Consider the following 19237-nt stretch of genomic DNA (forward strand, 5'->3'; position numbering starts at 1 on the left):
AATTCATGACACAGTGCATTGAGGTAGTACAAGGGAAAACAATAACAGAGTGCAGAATATAATGTTACAGTTACAGAGAAAGTGCAGGCAGACAATAAGGTGCAAGATCACAACAAGGTAGATTGTGAGGTCAAGAGTCCATCATCATACTGGAGAACCATTCAATAGTCATAACCGTGGGGTAGAAGCTGTCCTTGAGCCTGGGGGGTACATGCTTTCAGGCTTTTGTACCTTCTGCCAGATGGGAGGGGGGAGAAGAGAGAATGTCTAGGGTGGGTGGGATCTTTGATTATTTTGGCTACTTTAGCGAGGCAGCAAGAAGTGTAGACAGAGTCCATGGAGGGGAGGCTGGTTTCCGTGATGTGCTGAGCTGTGTCTACAACTCTCTGCAGTTTCTTGCGGCCTCGGGCAGAGCAGTTGCCATACCAAACTGTGATGCATCTGAATAGGATGCTTTCTATAGCGTATTGATAAAAATTGGTGAGGGTCAAAGGGGACATACCAAATTTCTTTAGCCTCCTGAGGAAGTAGAGGTACTGATGAGCTTTCTTGACTGTGGCGTCTATGTGGTTGTACAAGGCAGGCTGTAGGTGATGTTCACTCCTGGAACTTGAAGCTCTCAACGTCCTTGACCTCAGCACAGTTGATGTACCCAAGATCAATCCAATTAGTCCCACTCACCCACACTCTCCATCGCCCGATACATTCTTCCTTTCTCCCTGCCTCTTTGTCCTTGTTTCACAGTCAAATCTCCTCCCTTTTTATTTCCATTTCAGTATCAGTATCTAGTTTATCTTTAAACTCATTGTTCCTTCATACTGGTTCCTGTGGATTCTTTAATCTGTTTAGCAAAGACTTACACAATGTTTCCACTGCTCACTCAAGTACCAGATGTTGTGCTGAGGGGCTGTGCTGTTTCGATGTCTGGCTGATAGTAATGTACAGCGCAAAGCCGCAGAGTTCCATGTATAGGCAAGTGTATCGTGAAGTTAAGATGAAGGGTTTTGAAGATTTCACACTTCAAACATTTGGTGCAGATGCATTTGAATTTTACTCTGAGCTGTGCAACAAACCAGAATGAAGCAGAAATAGAGACCGGTCTCACTTCAAACTTTATCTGATCACCAGCATTTTCTGTTTTTATTCCAGTCCCTTGTAAACTCCCTGCTGGTTTTTGGCATTGCAACAAGCACACTTCAAGACCACTTTATTGGCTGTAAACTCTTTGGGAGTTTCTGAAGGGAGGAATTGAGCGGTATAGATGTGAGTCTGACCTTCTTTCTGCCCTGGCATCCATCAGCATTTCAGAGGTTTTGGATTATGTCCTTGGTGCTGGAATGTGACTCCAGCTTCCTTGCATGCAACTGGTCACAGTTACCTATCACCTGATTGGCTCCCAGTCCATGAACAACTATATTTAAAATTTTTCTCCTGTGTTCAAATTCCTGCCTGGCTTCAGCAGTCCCTCTGTGACATTCTCCAGCCATGAGCACTCTGTTCTCCTCTGGTCCTCTCTCCTGTGGATCTCCTGTTTCCCTTGCTCTACCCTTGCAGGGTGTTGGACACTCTCGTCATCAACTCTGACCCAAACTGCTCTCTCAGAGTGAGGGTCCGATGCCTTAATTGGAACAACCAGTTCCAGCACCGTTTCTGGGAAACTCCCTTTCACCTTGTTTCAGTGAACACAATCCACTACTAACTTCTGCTGGTTCTGATGAAGCCTCTTTGACCTGAAAGGTTAACTCTGCTTCTCTCTCCACAGATGTTGCCTGACCTGCTGAGTCTTCCCAGCAATCTTTGTTTTCATTTCAGATTCCCAGCATCTGTGATATGTTGCTATTGTCCATTGGAAGGCACAGACAGCAGATACATTGGAGTAGGTACGGGAGGGTGATGAGTTCAGTTGCAGTCTGTTCTCCCTCTCCAGTCTGTTGTGCCCAGTCAGCCATTCGCAAACGTTCTTTAAGCTGCTCTCTCCACTCCCCAGTGGATGTGAGACCACCGGCAGTTCCTGGGTCAACAGTTGCCTCTCCTACTAGGCAGACTGGCTCCACAATACAGAACTCTTGTCAGGTGAACTTGTGTTGTACCTGACACTGTTGTCAGGTGGATTTACATTGTTTTCATTTCACAGTGACAGGTTGTGTACATGCACACACAACTGTAAAAATGCTTCATTTAATTCTCTGGCGGTCAAGTCACAGAGCTAGGAAATGGTTTGTGTGTTCTGTTATGTACGTTCCTGGGTCATTGACTAGTCCATCCTCACCTCAGGGAATGGCTTCCCCCTCACTGCCCCATTGCAACCTGACCAGAAGTGTTTGGAAGGGACTGATGCCTCACAGTTTCGGGCTTATTGCATTCTGGTATCGGGCCTGACAGGTGATCTGTGGGACCCGGTGATCTGGTAGCGGGGTCTGACGGTGATCTGTGGGACCCGGTGATCTGGTAGCGGGGTCTGACGGTGACCTGTGGGACCCAGCCATTTCTGCAGTGCTTTTTTAAACCGATTCACTGCTCAGGATCCGGGTGCTACCGAAATGCCAGCATTTCTTGCCCCATCCTTTGAGCCATCTTCACTGCTGTTCTCCCATGGTGCTGTTGAGGAGGGAGTTCCGGATTTAGACCCCGTGACAATGATGGAAGGTGATATATTTCCCAGTCAGGATGGTTTGTGACTCAGAGGGGAACCTGCAGATGGTTTCTCTGCACCTGTTACCCTTGTCCTTCCTGGTGAGAGGGGTCATGAGTGTGGGAGGTGCTGTTGCAGTTCGGGTGTAAATGGTGCACACTGCAGTCTCTTTGGGCCATGGGGAGGGAAGGAATGTTTGGGCTGGGGAACAGGGTGCCAATCAAATGGCTGCTTTTCCCAAATGGAGTCAGTAATCCTGAGAGTTGTGGGAGCTGCACTCATCCAGGCAGGTGAAGTCTTGGACCATAGTCGGGATTTGGATGGTGGAAAGGCCTTGTGTTCTTGGTAGGTGAATCACCACAGGATACACAACCTCCCACCTATCCGGCCAGTTGAGTTTCAGGTTAATGGTGATCGCAGGATGTTGGTGATGAGGCACTTGGTGATGACAATGCTATTGCCATCAAGGCAGGTGGTCAGACTTTCTTAGTAAATCGGTTTATTACTGTCACATGTACCGAGATACAGTGAAAAACTTTGTTCTGCTGCCATCCATATGGACCATTTCATCACATCAGTGCATTGAGGTAGTACAAGGGAAAACAATAACAGAATGCAGAATAAAGTGTTGTAGCTACAGGGAAAGTGCAGGGCAGGCAGACAATAAGGTGTAAGGTCATAACGATGAAGATTGTGAGGTCAAGAGTCCATCTGATCGTACTAGTGAACCGTTCAATAGTCTTATAACAGTGGGATAGAAGCTGTCCTTGAGCCTGGTGGTACGTGCTTTCAGGCTTTTGTATCTTCTGCCCGATGGGAGAGGGGAGAAGAGAGAATGTCATGGGTGGGTGGGGTCTTTGATTATGCTGGCTGCTTTACTGAGGCAGTGAGAAGTGTAGACAGAGTCCATGGAGGGGAGGCTGGTTTCCATGATATGTTGAGGTGTCTGCAGTTCCTTGCGGTCACAGGCAGAGCAGTTGCAACATCTAGCTGTGATGCTTTTTATGGTACATCTATAAAAGTTGGTGAGTGTCAAAGGGGACATGCCAAATTTCTTTAGCCTTCTGAGGAAGTAGAGGCACGGGTGACCTTTCTTGGCCGTGGTGTCTACATGGTTGGACCAGGACAGGATATCGGTGATGTTCACTCCAAGGAACTTGAAGCTCTCAACCCTCTCGACCTCAGCACCGTTGATGTACACAGAAGCATGTGCACCACCCCCTTTCCTGAAGTCAATGACCAGCTCTTTTGTTTTGCTGACATTGAGGGAAAGGTTATTGTCATGACGCCATGTCATTAGGCTCTCTATCTTCTTCCTGTACTCCGACTCATCGCTGTTTGAGATACAGACCACTATCCTGATATCATCTGCAAACTTGTGGATGGAGTTAGAGCAGAATCTGGCCACGCAGTCATGAGTATATAGGGAGTGGAGTAGGGGGCCGAAGACGAAGCCTTGTGGGTCACCAGTGTTGAGAATAATCGTGCCAGAGGTGTTGCTGCCTATCCTCAGTGATTGTTGTCTGTTGGTCAGGAAGTCAGTTTCTCGTTGCAGGTGGTCACTGCCTGCACCTTGAGGGACCAATGTTCATTGCAACGTCTGAGCCAGTTGCTGCAGCCTGTCCGGGTCTCTCGTTCTGCAGGGCACAGCTTCATTTGCTGAGGAGCTGCAGATGGAATTGAATAGAATTGGTGACGGATGATCAGCTGGGATTGTATTGAATGGAGGGGCAGACTTGAGGAGCCGTGACCACCTCCTGCTCCTGACCTCTGTGCAACAACCAAATCCATTTCTGACTCTGCAGCACCCAGGAAGCTCAGGCTCCGGTGACTGGACTGTTTCTGTTCTCTGACACACAGTCGGGCTCAGAGTGGGATCACAGCGCCAGTGAAGTGCTGCCATCTGGTGGCTGCGAGGTTCACTGCCGCAGTGAAACACCCTCAGGGAGCTGGGACTCTGATGGGCCGGCTGCAGAACGCATCAAGGAGCAGAAACTGCGGGAAACACTCAGCAGGTCAGGCAGCATCTGTGGAGAGAGAAACAGGTAATGGTTGTGGTCCAGGGCCATTCATTAAAATCTGGTTTTGATGAAGGTCCGGACCTGAACTATTACCTGTTTCTCCACAGACGCTGCCTGACCTGCTGAGTGTTTCCAGCAGTTCCTGGCTATATTTCAGATCTCCAGCATCTGCAGGTTTTTTGATTTCCATCAAAGACTGGATGGATGTACACAAGGAGCATCGGGATCCCTCAGCTCAGCTGCTTGTCTCAGAGTCGGCAGCACCATCTCCCCTCCACCTGCTGCCCTGACACTCGGCCACTCAACTGTTGAGTAACGTTCTAGGTCAGGAGCAAACTCTCACCGGTCTTGGGGAAAGGGCAGTCAAGGTTGGACACACCCCAGGGTTGGTAGAAATGACATTACCACTGAGAACAACTTCCTCCCCCTTCACTTCACATCCTGTAAACATACCTTCTGTGCTTTTCTCCTTCATGTGTAACTTCCCCCGAGACAACCAACCACTCCACATTTTGGGGAGGTACACTCCCTGAAGTTTCTCCTGAACTTTTGATGCCTTTCTGTTTATGGCCCCTGTGTGGACTCCCACAGAATGAAACAACTTCTGAACAGCTTGTCTGCCAGAACCTCTTGTGGTTGTAATGTCACCAATGTCACCCTCAGCAGGCACTTCCTGTGAACCAAGAAACCACCTCCTGGCTACTGTCTGACACCTCACTGTTAAGGACACAGGAACGGCAATCAGGAGCTGGGAAGAAAGTGACACGGTGATGCAATGTTAGCTGGCTCTTGATAGCCTTGTGGAGCTGAAGGGAACCACCCCACATGAACAGGGCATACAGAGCTGGACATTATCGTGGGCAAGTATTCTGCAGCATCGATGTAGCTTCTCTTGATGATCAGATAGAAAGAGAATAGAGCTGGACAACCTGTCTTTGAAAGAAGTGTTCCCAGGTGCTGGATCTAACTGAGCCTCTCTCTCTGCTTCCAGTTTTATTGCTCCACAACTTACTGGCAGTGAATGCTGTTCCCTCTGCGCCCTGCTCACCCAGCAACACCGGCAAGTGTGTGGGTAAGTGACAAACCTTTGCCACAGGGTTCAGAAATACAGTTCCCCTCTCTTTCTGGCTGAAGTGCAGGGGTAAAATAATCCAGGAAGGGAATATTTTGGTTGTGGCTGAAGGTGGATTCAAAGCTGGCTACAGCCCCAGAACACAGTTCCCAATTCCTCATCCTTGGAATGACCTTCTCCATGCTCCAGCTCCGCTGTCCTGATCTTCACTATCGCGGCTGCAGAGTTAGTCACAGGGCATGGAATCAGGCCTTTTGGCCCACTGAGACTGTGCTGGCCACTGGGCTGAAACCGTGGGCTGGGAAGGGGACGTGAGGTCCCAGACCGAGTTTAGGAGCCGCAGAGCTGACAGACACAGAGCAATGTGGCGGTGTGGACAGGAATATCTAAAGTCTGGAGTTAATCAGTGGGTCAGCTACTTCCAGTGAACAGGTTCTGAGCATTAGCCTTTCAATCTCTCCCCATAACTAAAGTCCTGTAATCTGGACAACATCCCGGTGAATCTGTTCTCCATGCTCTCCCGTGCAACCACATCCTTCCCACCGTGTGGTGACCAGAACTGCTCACAGTATGATGGCAATGGCCCAGAACACCACCCTGGGGAGCTCTGGCAGACATGTCCTGGGGCTGGGGTGATTCACCTCCAACAGCTACAACCATCTCCCTTTGTTGAGGAATGATACTAACCACTGGGTGTTCTTCCCATGATCCCACTGACCAGTTTTCCCAGGACACCTTGTGGTCAGGGGCAGTCACTCTCACCTCCCGCCGGTCCTGGCCATCAGTGTGTGGGCTGCTGGTTGGTCAGTTCCACCTGTGGCGCCCATCACCTGGCTGTGGATTGGAAACAGCCAGCCATTCCTTCCTTTCCCAGTTCTATTCTGGGGTGAATGAACCTTGGCTCTGACACAGGATGGCATCAGCCCTTCCACACCTTCAGACAGAGCTCTGGGATCCTGAACACCCGCACTGTCTCAGTTCAGTGTCAGAGTCACAGAGAGACACAGCATGGAGACAGGCCCTTTGGCCCATTGAGTTTGTGCCAACCGTCAACCACACATTTACACTAATCCTACCTCAATCCCATTTTATTCTCCCCACACTCCATCAATACCCCCAAATTCCATCCCTCACCCACACACTGGGGGGCAAATTACAGCGGCCAATTAACCCACCAACTCCGCACGCCGTTGGGATGTGGGAGGAAACCGGAGCACCCAGGGGAAACCCACGCGGTCCACAGGGAGAACATGCAAACTCCACACAGACAGAACCTGACATCAGGATCGAACCCAGGTTGCTGGAAGCATAATGCAGAGGCTCTACTCGCTGCACGACCATGTCTCCTGCAGAGCTGGTTGTCTCTGACCTGTAGCAGGAGGTTAGCAGAGAACGCATTCCAGCCCCTTCTCCCTGCGCAATCAGAGGGGCTCCAGGGACCTTCCCTCTGAGATCCTCAACATTCCCACCGGCAGTGTCACACTGCAACAGAGGGCATTGTAACCTGCACCTTACTGGTTATCATCCAACCATTGTGTGTTTCAGAATCTGCTGCATGTCGTTCACACACGTGTCCTTATGGCTCAGAATGCGTGGCCAAAGACAGTGAGCATAGGTGTCACTGCAAGAAGGGGTTTAAAATCTGCATGGTGGGAAACTCCTGTACAACTGGGCGTCCCTACTGCAAAGGTAGGTCCTTTGTGCCTGAGTAACTACACTGCTTATCTCTGCTGGTTGTCCCTCGATGCCCAGTGTCCTCCACTATACAGTTATCATTGGCAAGTGGTGCCGTGGGCATTGATGCCTCTGTTGGCCGCCCTGGTTACCTGGAGAAGGTGCAATAATCAGGCTGGACCACAGAGTCCCCCATCACTCCTGTGTCGATCCACACGAGGACAGGAGTTTCCCACATGTCCAAAACAAAATCCTGCAGGTGCTGGAAATTTGAAACTGAAAACAGAAAGCTCTGGAAAAGCTCAGCAGGTCAAGCAGCATCTGCAGAGAGAAAAACAGAGTCAGTGTTTCAGGTCGGTGACGCAGGTTGGGTGGTAGGTTACTGACCTGAGTGGTTGATTCTGTTCTTCCTCCACAGATGCTGCCTGACTAGCTGAGAGTTTCTTGTGCTTTCTGCGTTAGTTATTGATTTCCATCACACTCCTGCCTCGAGCAGTACAGATCTGAGAGGTCAGGAGATGGACCTCGGTCTGCTGAGAGGGCAAGGTTATAGCTGGTGTTCTCCGTGACAATACAGATGTGTGAAGTCAAATGCCACATGGTGGTTGGGGAATTTAAATTCGATTAATTGCTTGAATAAATTGGAGCAAAGTTCGGATCAGTGCCTCTCCCCACCAATTTATCTGGACTTTAAGTGACTCCATTCCCATGGAGTCTGGGAGGGGTTGGCTCAGTCTCTGGGTCAGGAGGCTGGGTGTGTGGTTGAAGACTCCTGTTCTTCCTTCCCCACAACGACACGTACATTCTCCCTGATTCTGCCCCTGGCTCTCCAGTTCCCCAGGCCACTGGTGACCTGTGAAGCAGGTTCAGAGACTTCATTAGTACATTGAAGCAACCAGCTGTCCTACCCCCGTTAAACCCTAGGTGGTCAGCTGAGATCAGTTCTCAGATCTTGACCCAACTATCTCTGGGTTAAACGTGAGCCTTCCTGTCATCTCACACAACCTGAGACACTGAAGGACAAAACCAAAGACTGTGTTGATATTCCAATTTATTCCAGACATCAACGAGTGCAATTCAACTTCAATGAAATGTGACATGAAGGAAAACTGCTTAAATACAATCGGAGACTACTGTTGTCTGAACGGAAAAGGTCACATCAGCTGTACAGGTAAGAAGTGCCCACAGCTGTTTTCACAAGGAGCATTGCCGAGCACAAACGTAAATTATCCTGCTATGTTGGCTCCATTTAATGTTTGGGGATGAAATTAATGTCTGCAAGAACACTATTGGTCAAGCTGTTCACAAGGACTGATCAGTGGCAGGGAGTGCGGATCAGTTTACTGAAGGAAGCCATAACTGGGATCAGAGTGTCAGTGGGGTTTAACCACCGAACCTTGCATCTGGCCGAAGTTTTCACTCCAATGTCGTGAGATTTGCTGCTTTTGGTAATTTTATTGGTGAATCACAGTCCACAGACCGGCCTGATTATTGTTTTCTCGGTGTGTCCATGAAGCACTGGGGAGTGGAATCAGGGACAAAAGGAGTCAGGATCAAAAGGGCAAAGGTTGGGGTAGAGAGGAAGGGAGCTCATTCCCTGTTTGCCTGGCTCCTCATTCCCATCAATCACTCACCTTCCAACCCAGCCACTGACTCAGGGTCCAGACTCACTTAGGTCCTTTACTGTATCAGCTCAGGAAGTCCTACATATCCTGATCCAGGACCCAATGTACCTGCATCGAGTTCCTCCAGGACCAGGGTCCCAGACTGAAGCGAGAGGTTCCAGCGGCTCGGACTCTCTCTGCTGACCTCAAGTCAATTGAAGACCTGCCCAGAACATTCCAGAGTGGGATTCACGGCAACCTTTCTGGTGAGGGAAGAGAAGCACCGCCCACAGTAATTATGGTCAATGCCAAACCCACCCTCACGCCAGCCACCGCAACCCCCCCACGCCAATCCCCGCTTACATCAGCCCGGCACCCCCATGCCCCATCCCTCACTGGAGAAGGCCCCTCTGACAGCTGTGGATCCCAGTTACATCTCCACGGGTTAAAAATCCACATTCCTTTCTCCTTCGCATATTGCGGACAGGAAACCTGTCACCAAAGGTGCAGGGGTCCTGTTCACCACTCTGCATTGGTGCTTCAGCTAACTCCCCACACGTAGAGGGACTGCACCAGTCTCCAAGACCCCTGCTTCCCTGCTGTCAAATGTTGTTATTGTACTCTAAGTGATTCAGAGAGAAAATGTGAATTTTGTTGTTTTAATGAAGTCAATTGTTCAACTCTCTGAATCCAGTTTATTGATGTGCCCGTCAGCTGTCCCCGTTTAACTCACATCTCCAAGCTTCAACAGTGCCAAATGCTGGAAAAGTAGGAAGGGTGATCAGTCAATCTCAGGAAATTCTGTGTAAAGTTCAACGTCTTCAGTAAGTGAAGCTGTGACAATGGATGGTATGAACGTCACTGGTGGGGGAAGGTTAGTGTGGGGATCCCTGGATTCCAGCCCGTGACCTTAACCAGTTTCTTCCTCACCACAGAGTGTGAAAGATCCTGCCGTATTAACGGAACCAAAAATGGAAAAAATTCCACGGAATCTGACCAAGTGGTAAGTGCCTCAAACAAAGATGACAAAGAAATTGCATTTTATGGTGCCTTAAATAATCTCTGGATGTTTGCATGCTTCAAAGGTTTTGCAAGTGTAGTCACAGCTATCACAGCAAACAACTTGTGCACAGTAAGCACCCACAAACATCAGCAGGGCATAGCTGACAGTACACATCTGGACAACCCAATCTCTGTTTGGAGACACAAGGGACAGCAGGTACTCAAATCTGGAGCAAAAACACACTGCTGGAGAACTCAGCAGGTCAGCAGCATCTGTGGGAGGGAGGAAATGTCAACGTTTCAGGTCGAGGCCCTGCCTCAGGACTGAGAGTGGAGAGGGGTGGTGGCCAGTGTGAAGAGGGGATGGGGAGGGATGATGGGCAGATGGATCCAGCTGGGGGAGGGGGAGGGTGAAGGTGGAGTCAGCTGCTGGATAGTCGACATTTGTCTCTGCAGCAACCAATCTCGTTGCCACATTTCTGTTTTCTTGCAACGGTCAAGGATCATAGGCTCACACAGGAAACAGGTCCTTTGAGCCCAACTTGTCCTTGTCAACTATGAGGCCCGTTTGCCCGCATTAGGCCTGTATTTATCTACACAATGCTCATCCAAGGACCTGTCCAAATGTCTTCCAAACATTATAATTATATTTGCCTCTACTACTTCCTCTGGGATTTCACTTCAGACCAGAACTGTACACAGTACTCTAGTTGCAGTCCAGCCAATGTTTTGTACAAGTACAACATGACACTATCTCCCCTCAGCACTGCCCTGTGCTGTTGGGTATCTACTCCACGTCCACTCTATGTTCTGGGAGATTTGGGTTGGAACAGAGTTCAGTTTTATGACAAATGCACCTTAAAGTATTCCTTAATTTTTTTAGAAAGATTTTAAAAAATTCAAGGTTTCTGATTAGAACAGGAGAGATTAAATGAAGGACAAATACAGGTTTTCAAAATTATGAAACATTCACAAAATTGAGGTCCTTTTGAAATATTGCAATGCAGAAAACATGGCAGCCGAGTTATGCAGAGTGAGATCTCACATTGTAAGATGTGATATTGATCAGATAATCTGCTTTGTTGATTTTGGATTTGGTCAGGACTCCAGGAAGAGCCACACTTCAAAAATACTTAAGTCATTTTGGGCATTGTGTGGCTGTGGGAAGGAGATGCTGTTGTGTACCAGGAGCTATCGGTGTGTTGGTTTGGGCAGTCCCACCCTGGTTGTGTTGATATGAAAGTTCAGACTGCACATTTTTAATAGTCCATGATGTTATTCAAAGCTAGTGCCCTGGGAGCTTCAGTTGACACCTTATTGACTGACAGTGATACCAATATAGACAGGAACATAAAACAACCACTTGTTTCCTCTGTCTGGTTACAGTGTATTAGTGCATGTGAAATACAGACCCTCTACCAAAGGGTGTCAGCAGTCAACAGACAACCTGACCAGCTGAACAACATAATCCAGCTGCTGGACAAAACAGAAAGCATGATGATGTCTTTGGTTGAAGCTCCGTCAAATCAACTTGAAGAGCGGCAGTCAATGGAAGCATTTGGTAATGTGTTAACGAATCGCAGATACCGCTGTCTGTGCTAGTGAACTGGGACTGAACTCCTAAACCGGACACAAACACCCTCACTGGAGTGAACACCAGTGATCTCACTCAGTACCAGAAGGCTCTGGTACTGGTTGGACAGTAATCTCACTCACTCTACTGTTACTACTGACTCCCCCCCTTCTCTATGAGGTATCAGTAACCCCATTCGCTGTCCAAGACATTGGGAATAACAGCCACTGTACCAGACAGTGGTAACTGCCATAAACTAGTAAGACCAGTCTCCAAACCACAGTCTAGTTATACCTCTCTCTGTAAGATGGAAATAAAACCGAGCAGGGATGTAACATGACCTCTTGTTTCACACCACACAGATTTGAAGTCTACTCATTGGCTTCAACTGTTCATAATCTGTATCAGCGATTCTGCAGAGGGGTCTAAATGTAATGTTTCCAAGTTGGCTGAAGACACAGAACTAAGTGGGGATGTGAGTCATGAAGAGAGGCTTCTTGTGCTTTAATCACTTCCCCTCTCACTCTGAAACTCCAGTGGACACACGCCAGGTCTGTCCGATCCTTCCTCAGCAGACAACCCTCCCATTCCAGCTCTGAGCAGTTCTCAATCCTTTCTCAAGGAAGGAAGCCAGGACTGTACACTGTACACCAGTAGTCCCACAACAGAGGGTGCCCTGTACAACTGAGGCATAATACTTCAGCTCGATGGTCTGAGGGAAAGTCATCATCCAGAAACATCACTCTGTTCCTGTCTCCACAGATGCTGCCTGATCCGGTGAACATCCCAACCCAGACTTCTCTGTTTCATTTCAGACTCCCAGCATCGACAGTCTCTTTCTTTCCCATTTTCCCATTTCCATGTTCTGAGCAGTGAGACTGTGTCCCTGGAGACTGTGGGATTTTCCGTGAATTCATCCAGGCATTTCTGGGCTCACAGGGTAACGCTCTGATCTGAAACTGTCAGTGGTCACCAAGGTGGGAAGCAGTAACCCAATGAACTTCACAGCGTGACGTCTGAAGCCCTGATAGGAACTCTGACATAGATGATAACTTGAAGAAAGAAAGGACTTCATTAATTAAGCCCTTAATTAAACTTCATTAATTAACTTTATTATTAAGCAGTTTTAATTGTACCAACTGTTCCATTTGTAGAAATTGGAATAAAGCGACAAGCAAATGCCTCTGAACCACTAACGATATCAGTGCTGGGACACACGGTCGAGGTCGGTCCTGCCATACTCATGGGAGTGACATCGGGTAAAGTATAGTGCTTTGTTTCAGTGGAGGACTGTTGTGGATTATCAGAGAGCTCATACTGCAGTGGAAACAAGTCCAACCCTTTTGGACAGAGATTTGCACTGGGTTCCTGGTGTGATTTATGAAGGGTTTTGTGGCATCCCATGGTCCCAGGCTGGTGGGCAGGAAGGAGCTGGGACCTCCGAGCAGCAGTGTTCCACACACGCTCCAGCACTGTGGCCTTTTCCCTTACACATCGGTGAGCAGGCAGTGCCGGATGAATGGAAATGAAAGCTAGTGACCTACCGTGATCCCACCCCAAATCCCAGAGCAAGCCCCTTTCCTTTCTGTCCCCAGTGACCACGGCAGACCTCTCCTGGTTCTGGGAGTTTCCGGCTGCACCGTGCTGGTTGTGCCTTGGTCAGCTGATGGAGCTCCTGCCGCAGGGAGACTTGCCCGAGGCTGTCTGGAGTAAACCTTGGGCAGGGTCAGGATAACGATCGCAGGCCTTGGGGTAGTAGCCATTATACTCCTGCAATAAACCCCAGAGACCTGGATGGGACCTGGAGACAGGGGTTCAAGTCCCACCACTGCCCTTTGGGAATTAAACAGTTCAGGAACTAAAATAAACACTGGGGCCAGTAATGAGTGCTGATGGTCAGCACAAACTCAATGAGCTGAAGGGCCTGTCTGTGCTGTGTGACTCTCCGAGTGAAGGTGACTACAGAACTGCCGTTTTGTTTATCGGGGGCAAGGAGGGGGTATCTGACCATCTCACCCCATCCAGTCTGTGTGTGGCTCCTGACACAACGTGTTGGTCAGTTGTCTGTGGGGTGGTGCAGTGGTCAGATGGGGAGTGCGACACGTGTTGTCTCACCTCCTGGGAACAAATGATCGGGGTGGAGCTGGTGTGTGATATCTGCGGTAACACTTCTCTCTCTTTCCACCTCTCTCCCTCTCCACAAACAGGGAGGGTGCCAGCTGCCGGTTTAATTGTTCACAAACACCTGGATGGGTTCTTGTGCAACGACACTGGAGCCAAGCCTGGCCCTCAGGGGGCGACACTGGGCTCGAGGGTAATAACCATGGTGATTGGCAACAGGAAGAACAACTCGCTCACCCAGCCCCTGATCTTCACCTTCGCCCACAACGAGGTTAGAGCCTCTCCATTCCACCCCTCCACGGGCACTGACGGAGCCCAGTCCCACAGTGAACGCCTGCAAGTTGAGAGCTGCTTGCAGCAGGGTGTAGGTTGGTGCAAGCCTGGGAGTGACGTGGGCTGGTCAGAGCCGGCTTCTGCTCCTGGAATCGAGTGTAGCAACACTTCCTGAGCACAGGCTCCATCCGGGGTTGTGACATCCTGCCCGGGAGTAGGAGAGCTCAGGATTCCCGGCACACTCTCCATGCACAGTTCAGTGACCTCAGCAGCCTGCCCAACACCCCGTGCCAAAAGCAATCACACTCAAGCCAGTAACACAAGGCTGTCAGGACCAGGGAACGTCAATATCTCTGACCTGTCAAACACCTCGATAAGACCACAGCCAACCCTCTGTGTCCATGTGTTAGCCCCGTCCCCATGTGTTGTGTGAAATCATTCTTTTAACTGTCTTAAGGATCAAGGACTCTGGACTCGAGCTTTGTAGACCAAAATTAGTTTAATCACAAAGGCAAACGCGGGACAGAATGGATGTGAACAGACACACACTCTCACACACAGGATACCACAAACACGAGAGGGGAAGCGCAAATGGGGTAAAATACACTCACACACACACACTAATACACACAAGCACACAGTAACAGTGTACAGCTTCAGGATATAACACTTCAATGCCTGTCCCACACTAGCATTGGCTCTAATACTACCCAGAGTCTGAGTGGAACGCTCCCTTGACCATGTGGTGATGCACTCTTACCAACTATCTCTGCAGTGTTGTCTCACTACTCCTGGTGCCGTCAAAAGAGGAAGGGCTAGCGGAGGCTGCCCTTTTTATGGTGCTAGGAGGCTGGGTGGAGCCTCACTGTTATGATTTGAATGAGCCAATGGTGTCGAAGTCAAAGACAAAGGTTCCTGCCACAGCCAATGGTCAGCAGGTTCAGAGACAAAGGATACTGGTCAGGCAGGTTCAGATGCAAAAGGTACTCTCACACCTGAGGGGTGGGTGGAGCTGCACCTTGATTGACAGTAGCATCACTTCCGTTCAGAGGAGCAATGCTGTCCTCCGGTCAGCGGGGGTCAGTGTCGTTACTGTCATGTGACAGCCATGTGGATTTCTCACAACACCATGTCCCAGAACCTCCGAGGTCCAAAACTCCATCGGTTCAGCATCTGTCTCCCCAGTGACTGCCGCCCCCAGTATTTCCATCCCACCACAAGAAGTTCCTCTCCATCTCAGTCCCAAATGACAGGCTGCATTCTCTGGACTGCCTCCCAATCCAGATGAGGAAGTTTCTTGTAATTCACCCAGCAGACCCTTGGAATCTGTATGTCCCAAGGTAAATGGGAGCGTGCTCGCTTAGGACACAGTGCCCACAATACTGTGTGTGCCCTCCCCAGGGTGAAAACCCCACCCAGTCCTCGCCAACCACAGACTCGCTGAAAACAGAAGCCATTTGATGATAGGTTTCCTTCACTCTCTACAGACAAACAAGGACAATTTTATAATAACCTGCGTCTACTGGGATCACACATCAACCAAAGGCTTCTGGTCTCCCGAAGGCTGTGAGCTGATGGAATACAACAGTACACACACCGTCTGCAAAGCCAATCACCTGTCCAGCTTCGCTGTACTGATGGCTCTGAAGGTAGGAGTGTGGTACCTCAGCCAGCAGGCCTGGTCCGGGGAGGGGCAGGAGGGAGGGTTGGTGATGGGGGATCACAGAGAGATGTTCAGCAGCTGGGGAATGAGAACAGAGAGGGGAAAGAGAGCAAGTGAGAAAATAAATGAGGGGTGGTCAAATAAAGAAATGTTCATTGTTTTCTTGATGATAGCAGTTAGAAGATCAGATACAGCTCCTGCCTCAAGCTCAGGATGTAAGCCAGAGTTATACACTCAATGCTGCATCTTTTGTAGGGTTAGAATGCAGCCAATTTACACACAGAAAGATCCCACAAACAACAGTGAGAAAAATCAGGACCCCTGAAGCTAGTTGTCCAGTACCCGAGGGAGAACTTGCCTGGTCCAGCTCGATAACGATCATGTCTGGTGTTGGCCAGCTATTGGGAAGAGGAGTTTAATGTCCTCGAATTCCATTGGGATGGGTTAATTCCACAGGCAATGTGAACCAGAACAGTAACAAAAGCACATGCAGCCTGGCTCCAAGGGGTCAGCCACCAGACTGAGCAGGAAGTCTGCCAAGGGTCGTCAGTCAGGGATTCTTTACATCAGTACAGGATCTCTGAGTGAATTTGAGGATTTTTGGACTTTAAGGGCATCAAGGGAGAAACTTCTAAGACCCTATTGGTGGAGATCCTTTGAGCTTTTCCCCACCAGTACTTACGTTGTTCAGATAAAAAAAACCTGAATGTAAATGTTAAATAATGCAGGATCACAGTTGTCCCTGTTTTGTATTGACAGGCTCTTCCTGACGTGTTTGAGGTTCAGCTCATCACAATCATCGGGTTAAGCATCTCGCTGCTGTGTCTGCTGCTGGCAATTGTCACCTTTTATACTTGCCAGCCCCAGAAAGACACAAGGTGTTCCATCCACCTGAACCTCTGCCAGTCCTTGTTCATGGCTGATTTCATCTTCCTTTTTGGAATTTCACAAACGAGCAACGAGGTAAGGAAGTTCAACCAGCATGTCAGCATATTGAAGGCACATAGCTTAATGAGTGAAAAGTCCTGGACACTGCACGTCCATACAGTGACGGCTTTGGATTCACCTCTACTTCTCGAGCAGGTTCCATGGTGACACCATCACCGTGCTCTCCCACTTTCTATTGTCAACCTGAGGTCTCGAGAAGCAGCATGTGTCTCCACTACTTCAAGGGGACCCGAGGGGCAGGTTTTTCACACACAGGCTGGTGGGTATGTGGAATGAGCTGCCAGAGGAGGTGGTGGAGGTGAGTACAATTACAGTGTTTAAAAGGCATTTGGACAGGTAATTGGATAGGAAAGGTTTAGAGGGATGTGGGCAAAACACAGGCAAACGGGACCAAGTCAGGAGGACACCTTGGTCGGCATAAGAGTCAAAGAGTAACACAGCACAGAAACAGGCCCTTTGGCCCAATGACCAAGGTGCCCACTGAGTTAGTCCCATTTGCCCACATTTGGCCCATGTTCCTTGAAACCTTTCCTATCCATGTACTTATCCAAATGTCTTATAAATGTTTTTATTATATCTGCCTCAACCACTTTCTCTGGCAGTTCATTCCACATACGCACCACCCTCTGGGTGAAGAATTTGTCCCTCGGGTCCCTTTTAAAGGTCAGCACAACATGGTAGGCCAAAGGGCCTGTATTGTGCTGTATAGTTCTATGGTTCTAAATCTTTCTCCTCTCAGCTTAAACCATTCTGTAATTCCCTGGCTTCTCTTGCTGCCCTTCTTAAGTAACAGTACAACACTGGGCATCCTCTGGACTTCTGGAGCTTCACTGGTAAATATCTCTGCAAGGTCTTCCTTAGCTTCCCACAAGGTCCAAGGATGCACTTGGTCAGACCCTGGGGATTTATCTACCTTATTGTGTTTTAAGGCCACCAGTGCCACCTCCCTGGTAATTCGTGTGTGGTCCAAGACCATGATCCAAGCATCCATGATCTTCTCCACAGTAAAAACTGATGAGAAATATCATTAAAAATCTCACCCATTTCCTGTGGCTCCACACATAGACAGCCATGATGATCTTCAAGGTGACCTATTCTCTGCCTCACCACCCATTTATTCTTAACCTACCTGTAGATGCATTGGGCCAAAGGGCCTGTTTCCGTGCTGTAGAATTCCATGACTTTGTGACTCTAGCACAAGTTGTCAGCGAGCTGGCAGAGTGTCCTGGGGCCTTGGCATTGTTCGTGGTCCACACTGCTCCTTGGAGTGACCGCAGCACCAGGATGTCGGGAGCCACAGGTCAGTCTCCAGTACAGTTCTGCCCATTGTCCAGGCAGTCGGACCGAGAGTGCTGCCGGAGTGCTGCCATGTCACACTGACAGCTTTTCATTGAGAAAGTTGAAGAAGATCCCGTCTGCCCCAAGCAAAGGAGAGTCAACACCAGCAGAGTTATTCTCATCAATATTCACCAATATCTCAGCTTTCAGAAATTACAGTTTGTGCTCCCCCCCCCCCCCCCATGTGCAGTTTAGCTGATGTATTCCTACACTAGAGTAATGATTACATACAAGAGCATGCCACTGGCTGTGAGGATACCTGTATGTAATGATTACATACAAGAACATGCCACTGGCTGTGAGGAGACCTGTATGTAATGATTACATACTAGAACATGCCACTGGCTGTGAGGAGACCTGGGCTGTTCTGAGTTGTGAAGGGCATCGTATTGGTATGTGGCTGTCTGTCTCGTTCCCCTTCACCGGTGCACTGAACTGGATTGTAACTGTTCTCCAGATCACGTGTGGATTCATCGCTGCGATCCTTCACTACCTCTTCCTAGCCGTGTTTGTCTGGATGCTTCTGGAAGGCATACAGCTCTACCTGTTGGTGGAGGTGGTGTTTGAAGCCAAGGTTCCTCTGGAGAGATACATTTACTGGGTTGGCTATGGACTTCCTGCTGTGATAGTGGCCATTTCTGCAGCAGCCAATCCCAGAGGATACGGCACTCCGACAGCGTGAGTTTGTTCTATTAACTCCCCTCCTGTGAACAGCCTCTCGCTTCCATTATTCCTGCCAACACTGCCCTCCGTCTCCTGCCTCCTGGAGGTGTTGGCACCTCATTGCCCGGCACCAGTCGCAGTCTGACTGTTGTCTACATGGGAGTCTGGACCTGCCATGGACCACCACCAAACCCAATCCAGCCGCGGTCAATACCTGACCAGTAACCCACTGACTGACCCCTCCCCTCCACCAACTACAGGCACTGAGCACAAATTTGGAACCCCTGACCCATCTGTGTGGAGATGCCTTTTGTTGACTTTGTCCCTGTGATGTGGGCAGTCAGTGGAAAGTTGGAGGTGTTTAATCCATCAGCACCCTTAGAAAATAAATCCTAGCTTTGCACTGAGCAACCAGATGATGTTTAAAGCTTATTTCAAGGTACAGGATGGGATAACAGGTAACCCAGACTAGGTTATAATTGGTTCCCTTCCCTGGTAAAGGGTCTGAGTTTTTACAACAATCCATTATTTTTCCCAACATATTTTCAGTGTTTGTGAAACTTTGGTTAGACTCCATTAACTGAAGGTAGATGAAGGACACTGTGGCACATTGTTCATTCACTGGACTCAGTAACTGAGAGGTGCAGGTGAAT

At 49.1% G+C, this 19237-nt stretch overlaps 1 protein-coding gene across 2 annotated transcripts in view; it reads left to right on the forward strand.

Moving 5' to 3' along the window:
* The window catches only part of LOC127584952 (adhesion G protein-coupled receptor E1-like), a 46669-nt gene that overhangs the window by 13993 nt on the left and 13439 nt on the right, over positions 1–19237 (forward strand). For both annotated transcript variants that reach the window (XR_007958449.1, XM_052042001.1), the window contains exons 2-11: positions 5645–5725; positions 7271–7414; positions 8460–8570; positions 9939–10006; positions 11392–11566; positions 12733–12837; positions 13786–13970; positions 15460–15621; positions 16395–16598; positions 18379–18599. Coding sequence is in view for 1 of the 2 variants with exons in the window: in XM_052042001.1 (XP_051897961.1) it covers positions 5645–5725; positions 7271–7414; positions 8460–8570; positions 9939–10006; positions 11392–11566; positions 12733–12837; positions 13786–13970; positions 15460–15621; positions 16395–16598; positions 18379–18599 (1456 nt within the window). In the remaining variant the exon portion in view is untranslated. The remainder of the gene's footprint in view (positions 1–5644; positions 5726–7270; positions 7415–8459; positions 8571–9938; positions 10007–11391; positions 11567–12732; positions 12838–13785; positions 13971–15459; positions 15622–16394; positions 16599–18378; positions 18600–19237) is intronic.

The sequence above is a fragment of the Pristis pectinata genome, chromosome 31, assembly GCF_009764475.1.
Source record: "Pristis pectinata isolate sPriPec2 chromosome 31, sPriPec2.1.pri, whole genome shotgun sequence".
NCBI classification, from domain to species: domain Eukaryota; kingdom Metazoa; phylum Chordata; class Chondrichthyes; order Rhinopristiformes; family Pristidae; genus Pristis; species Pristis pectinata.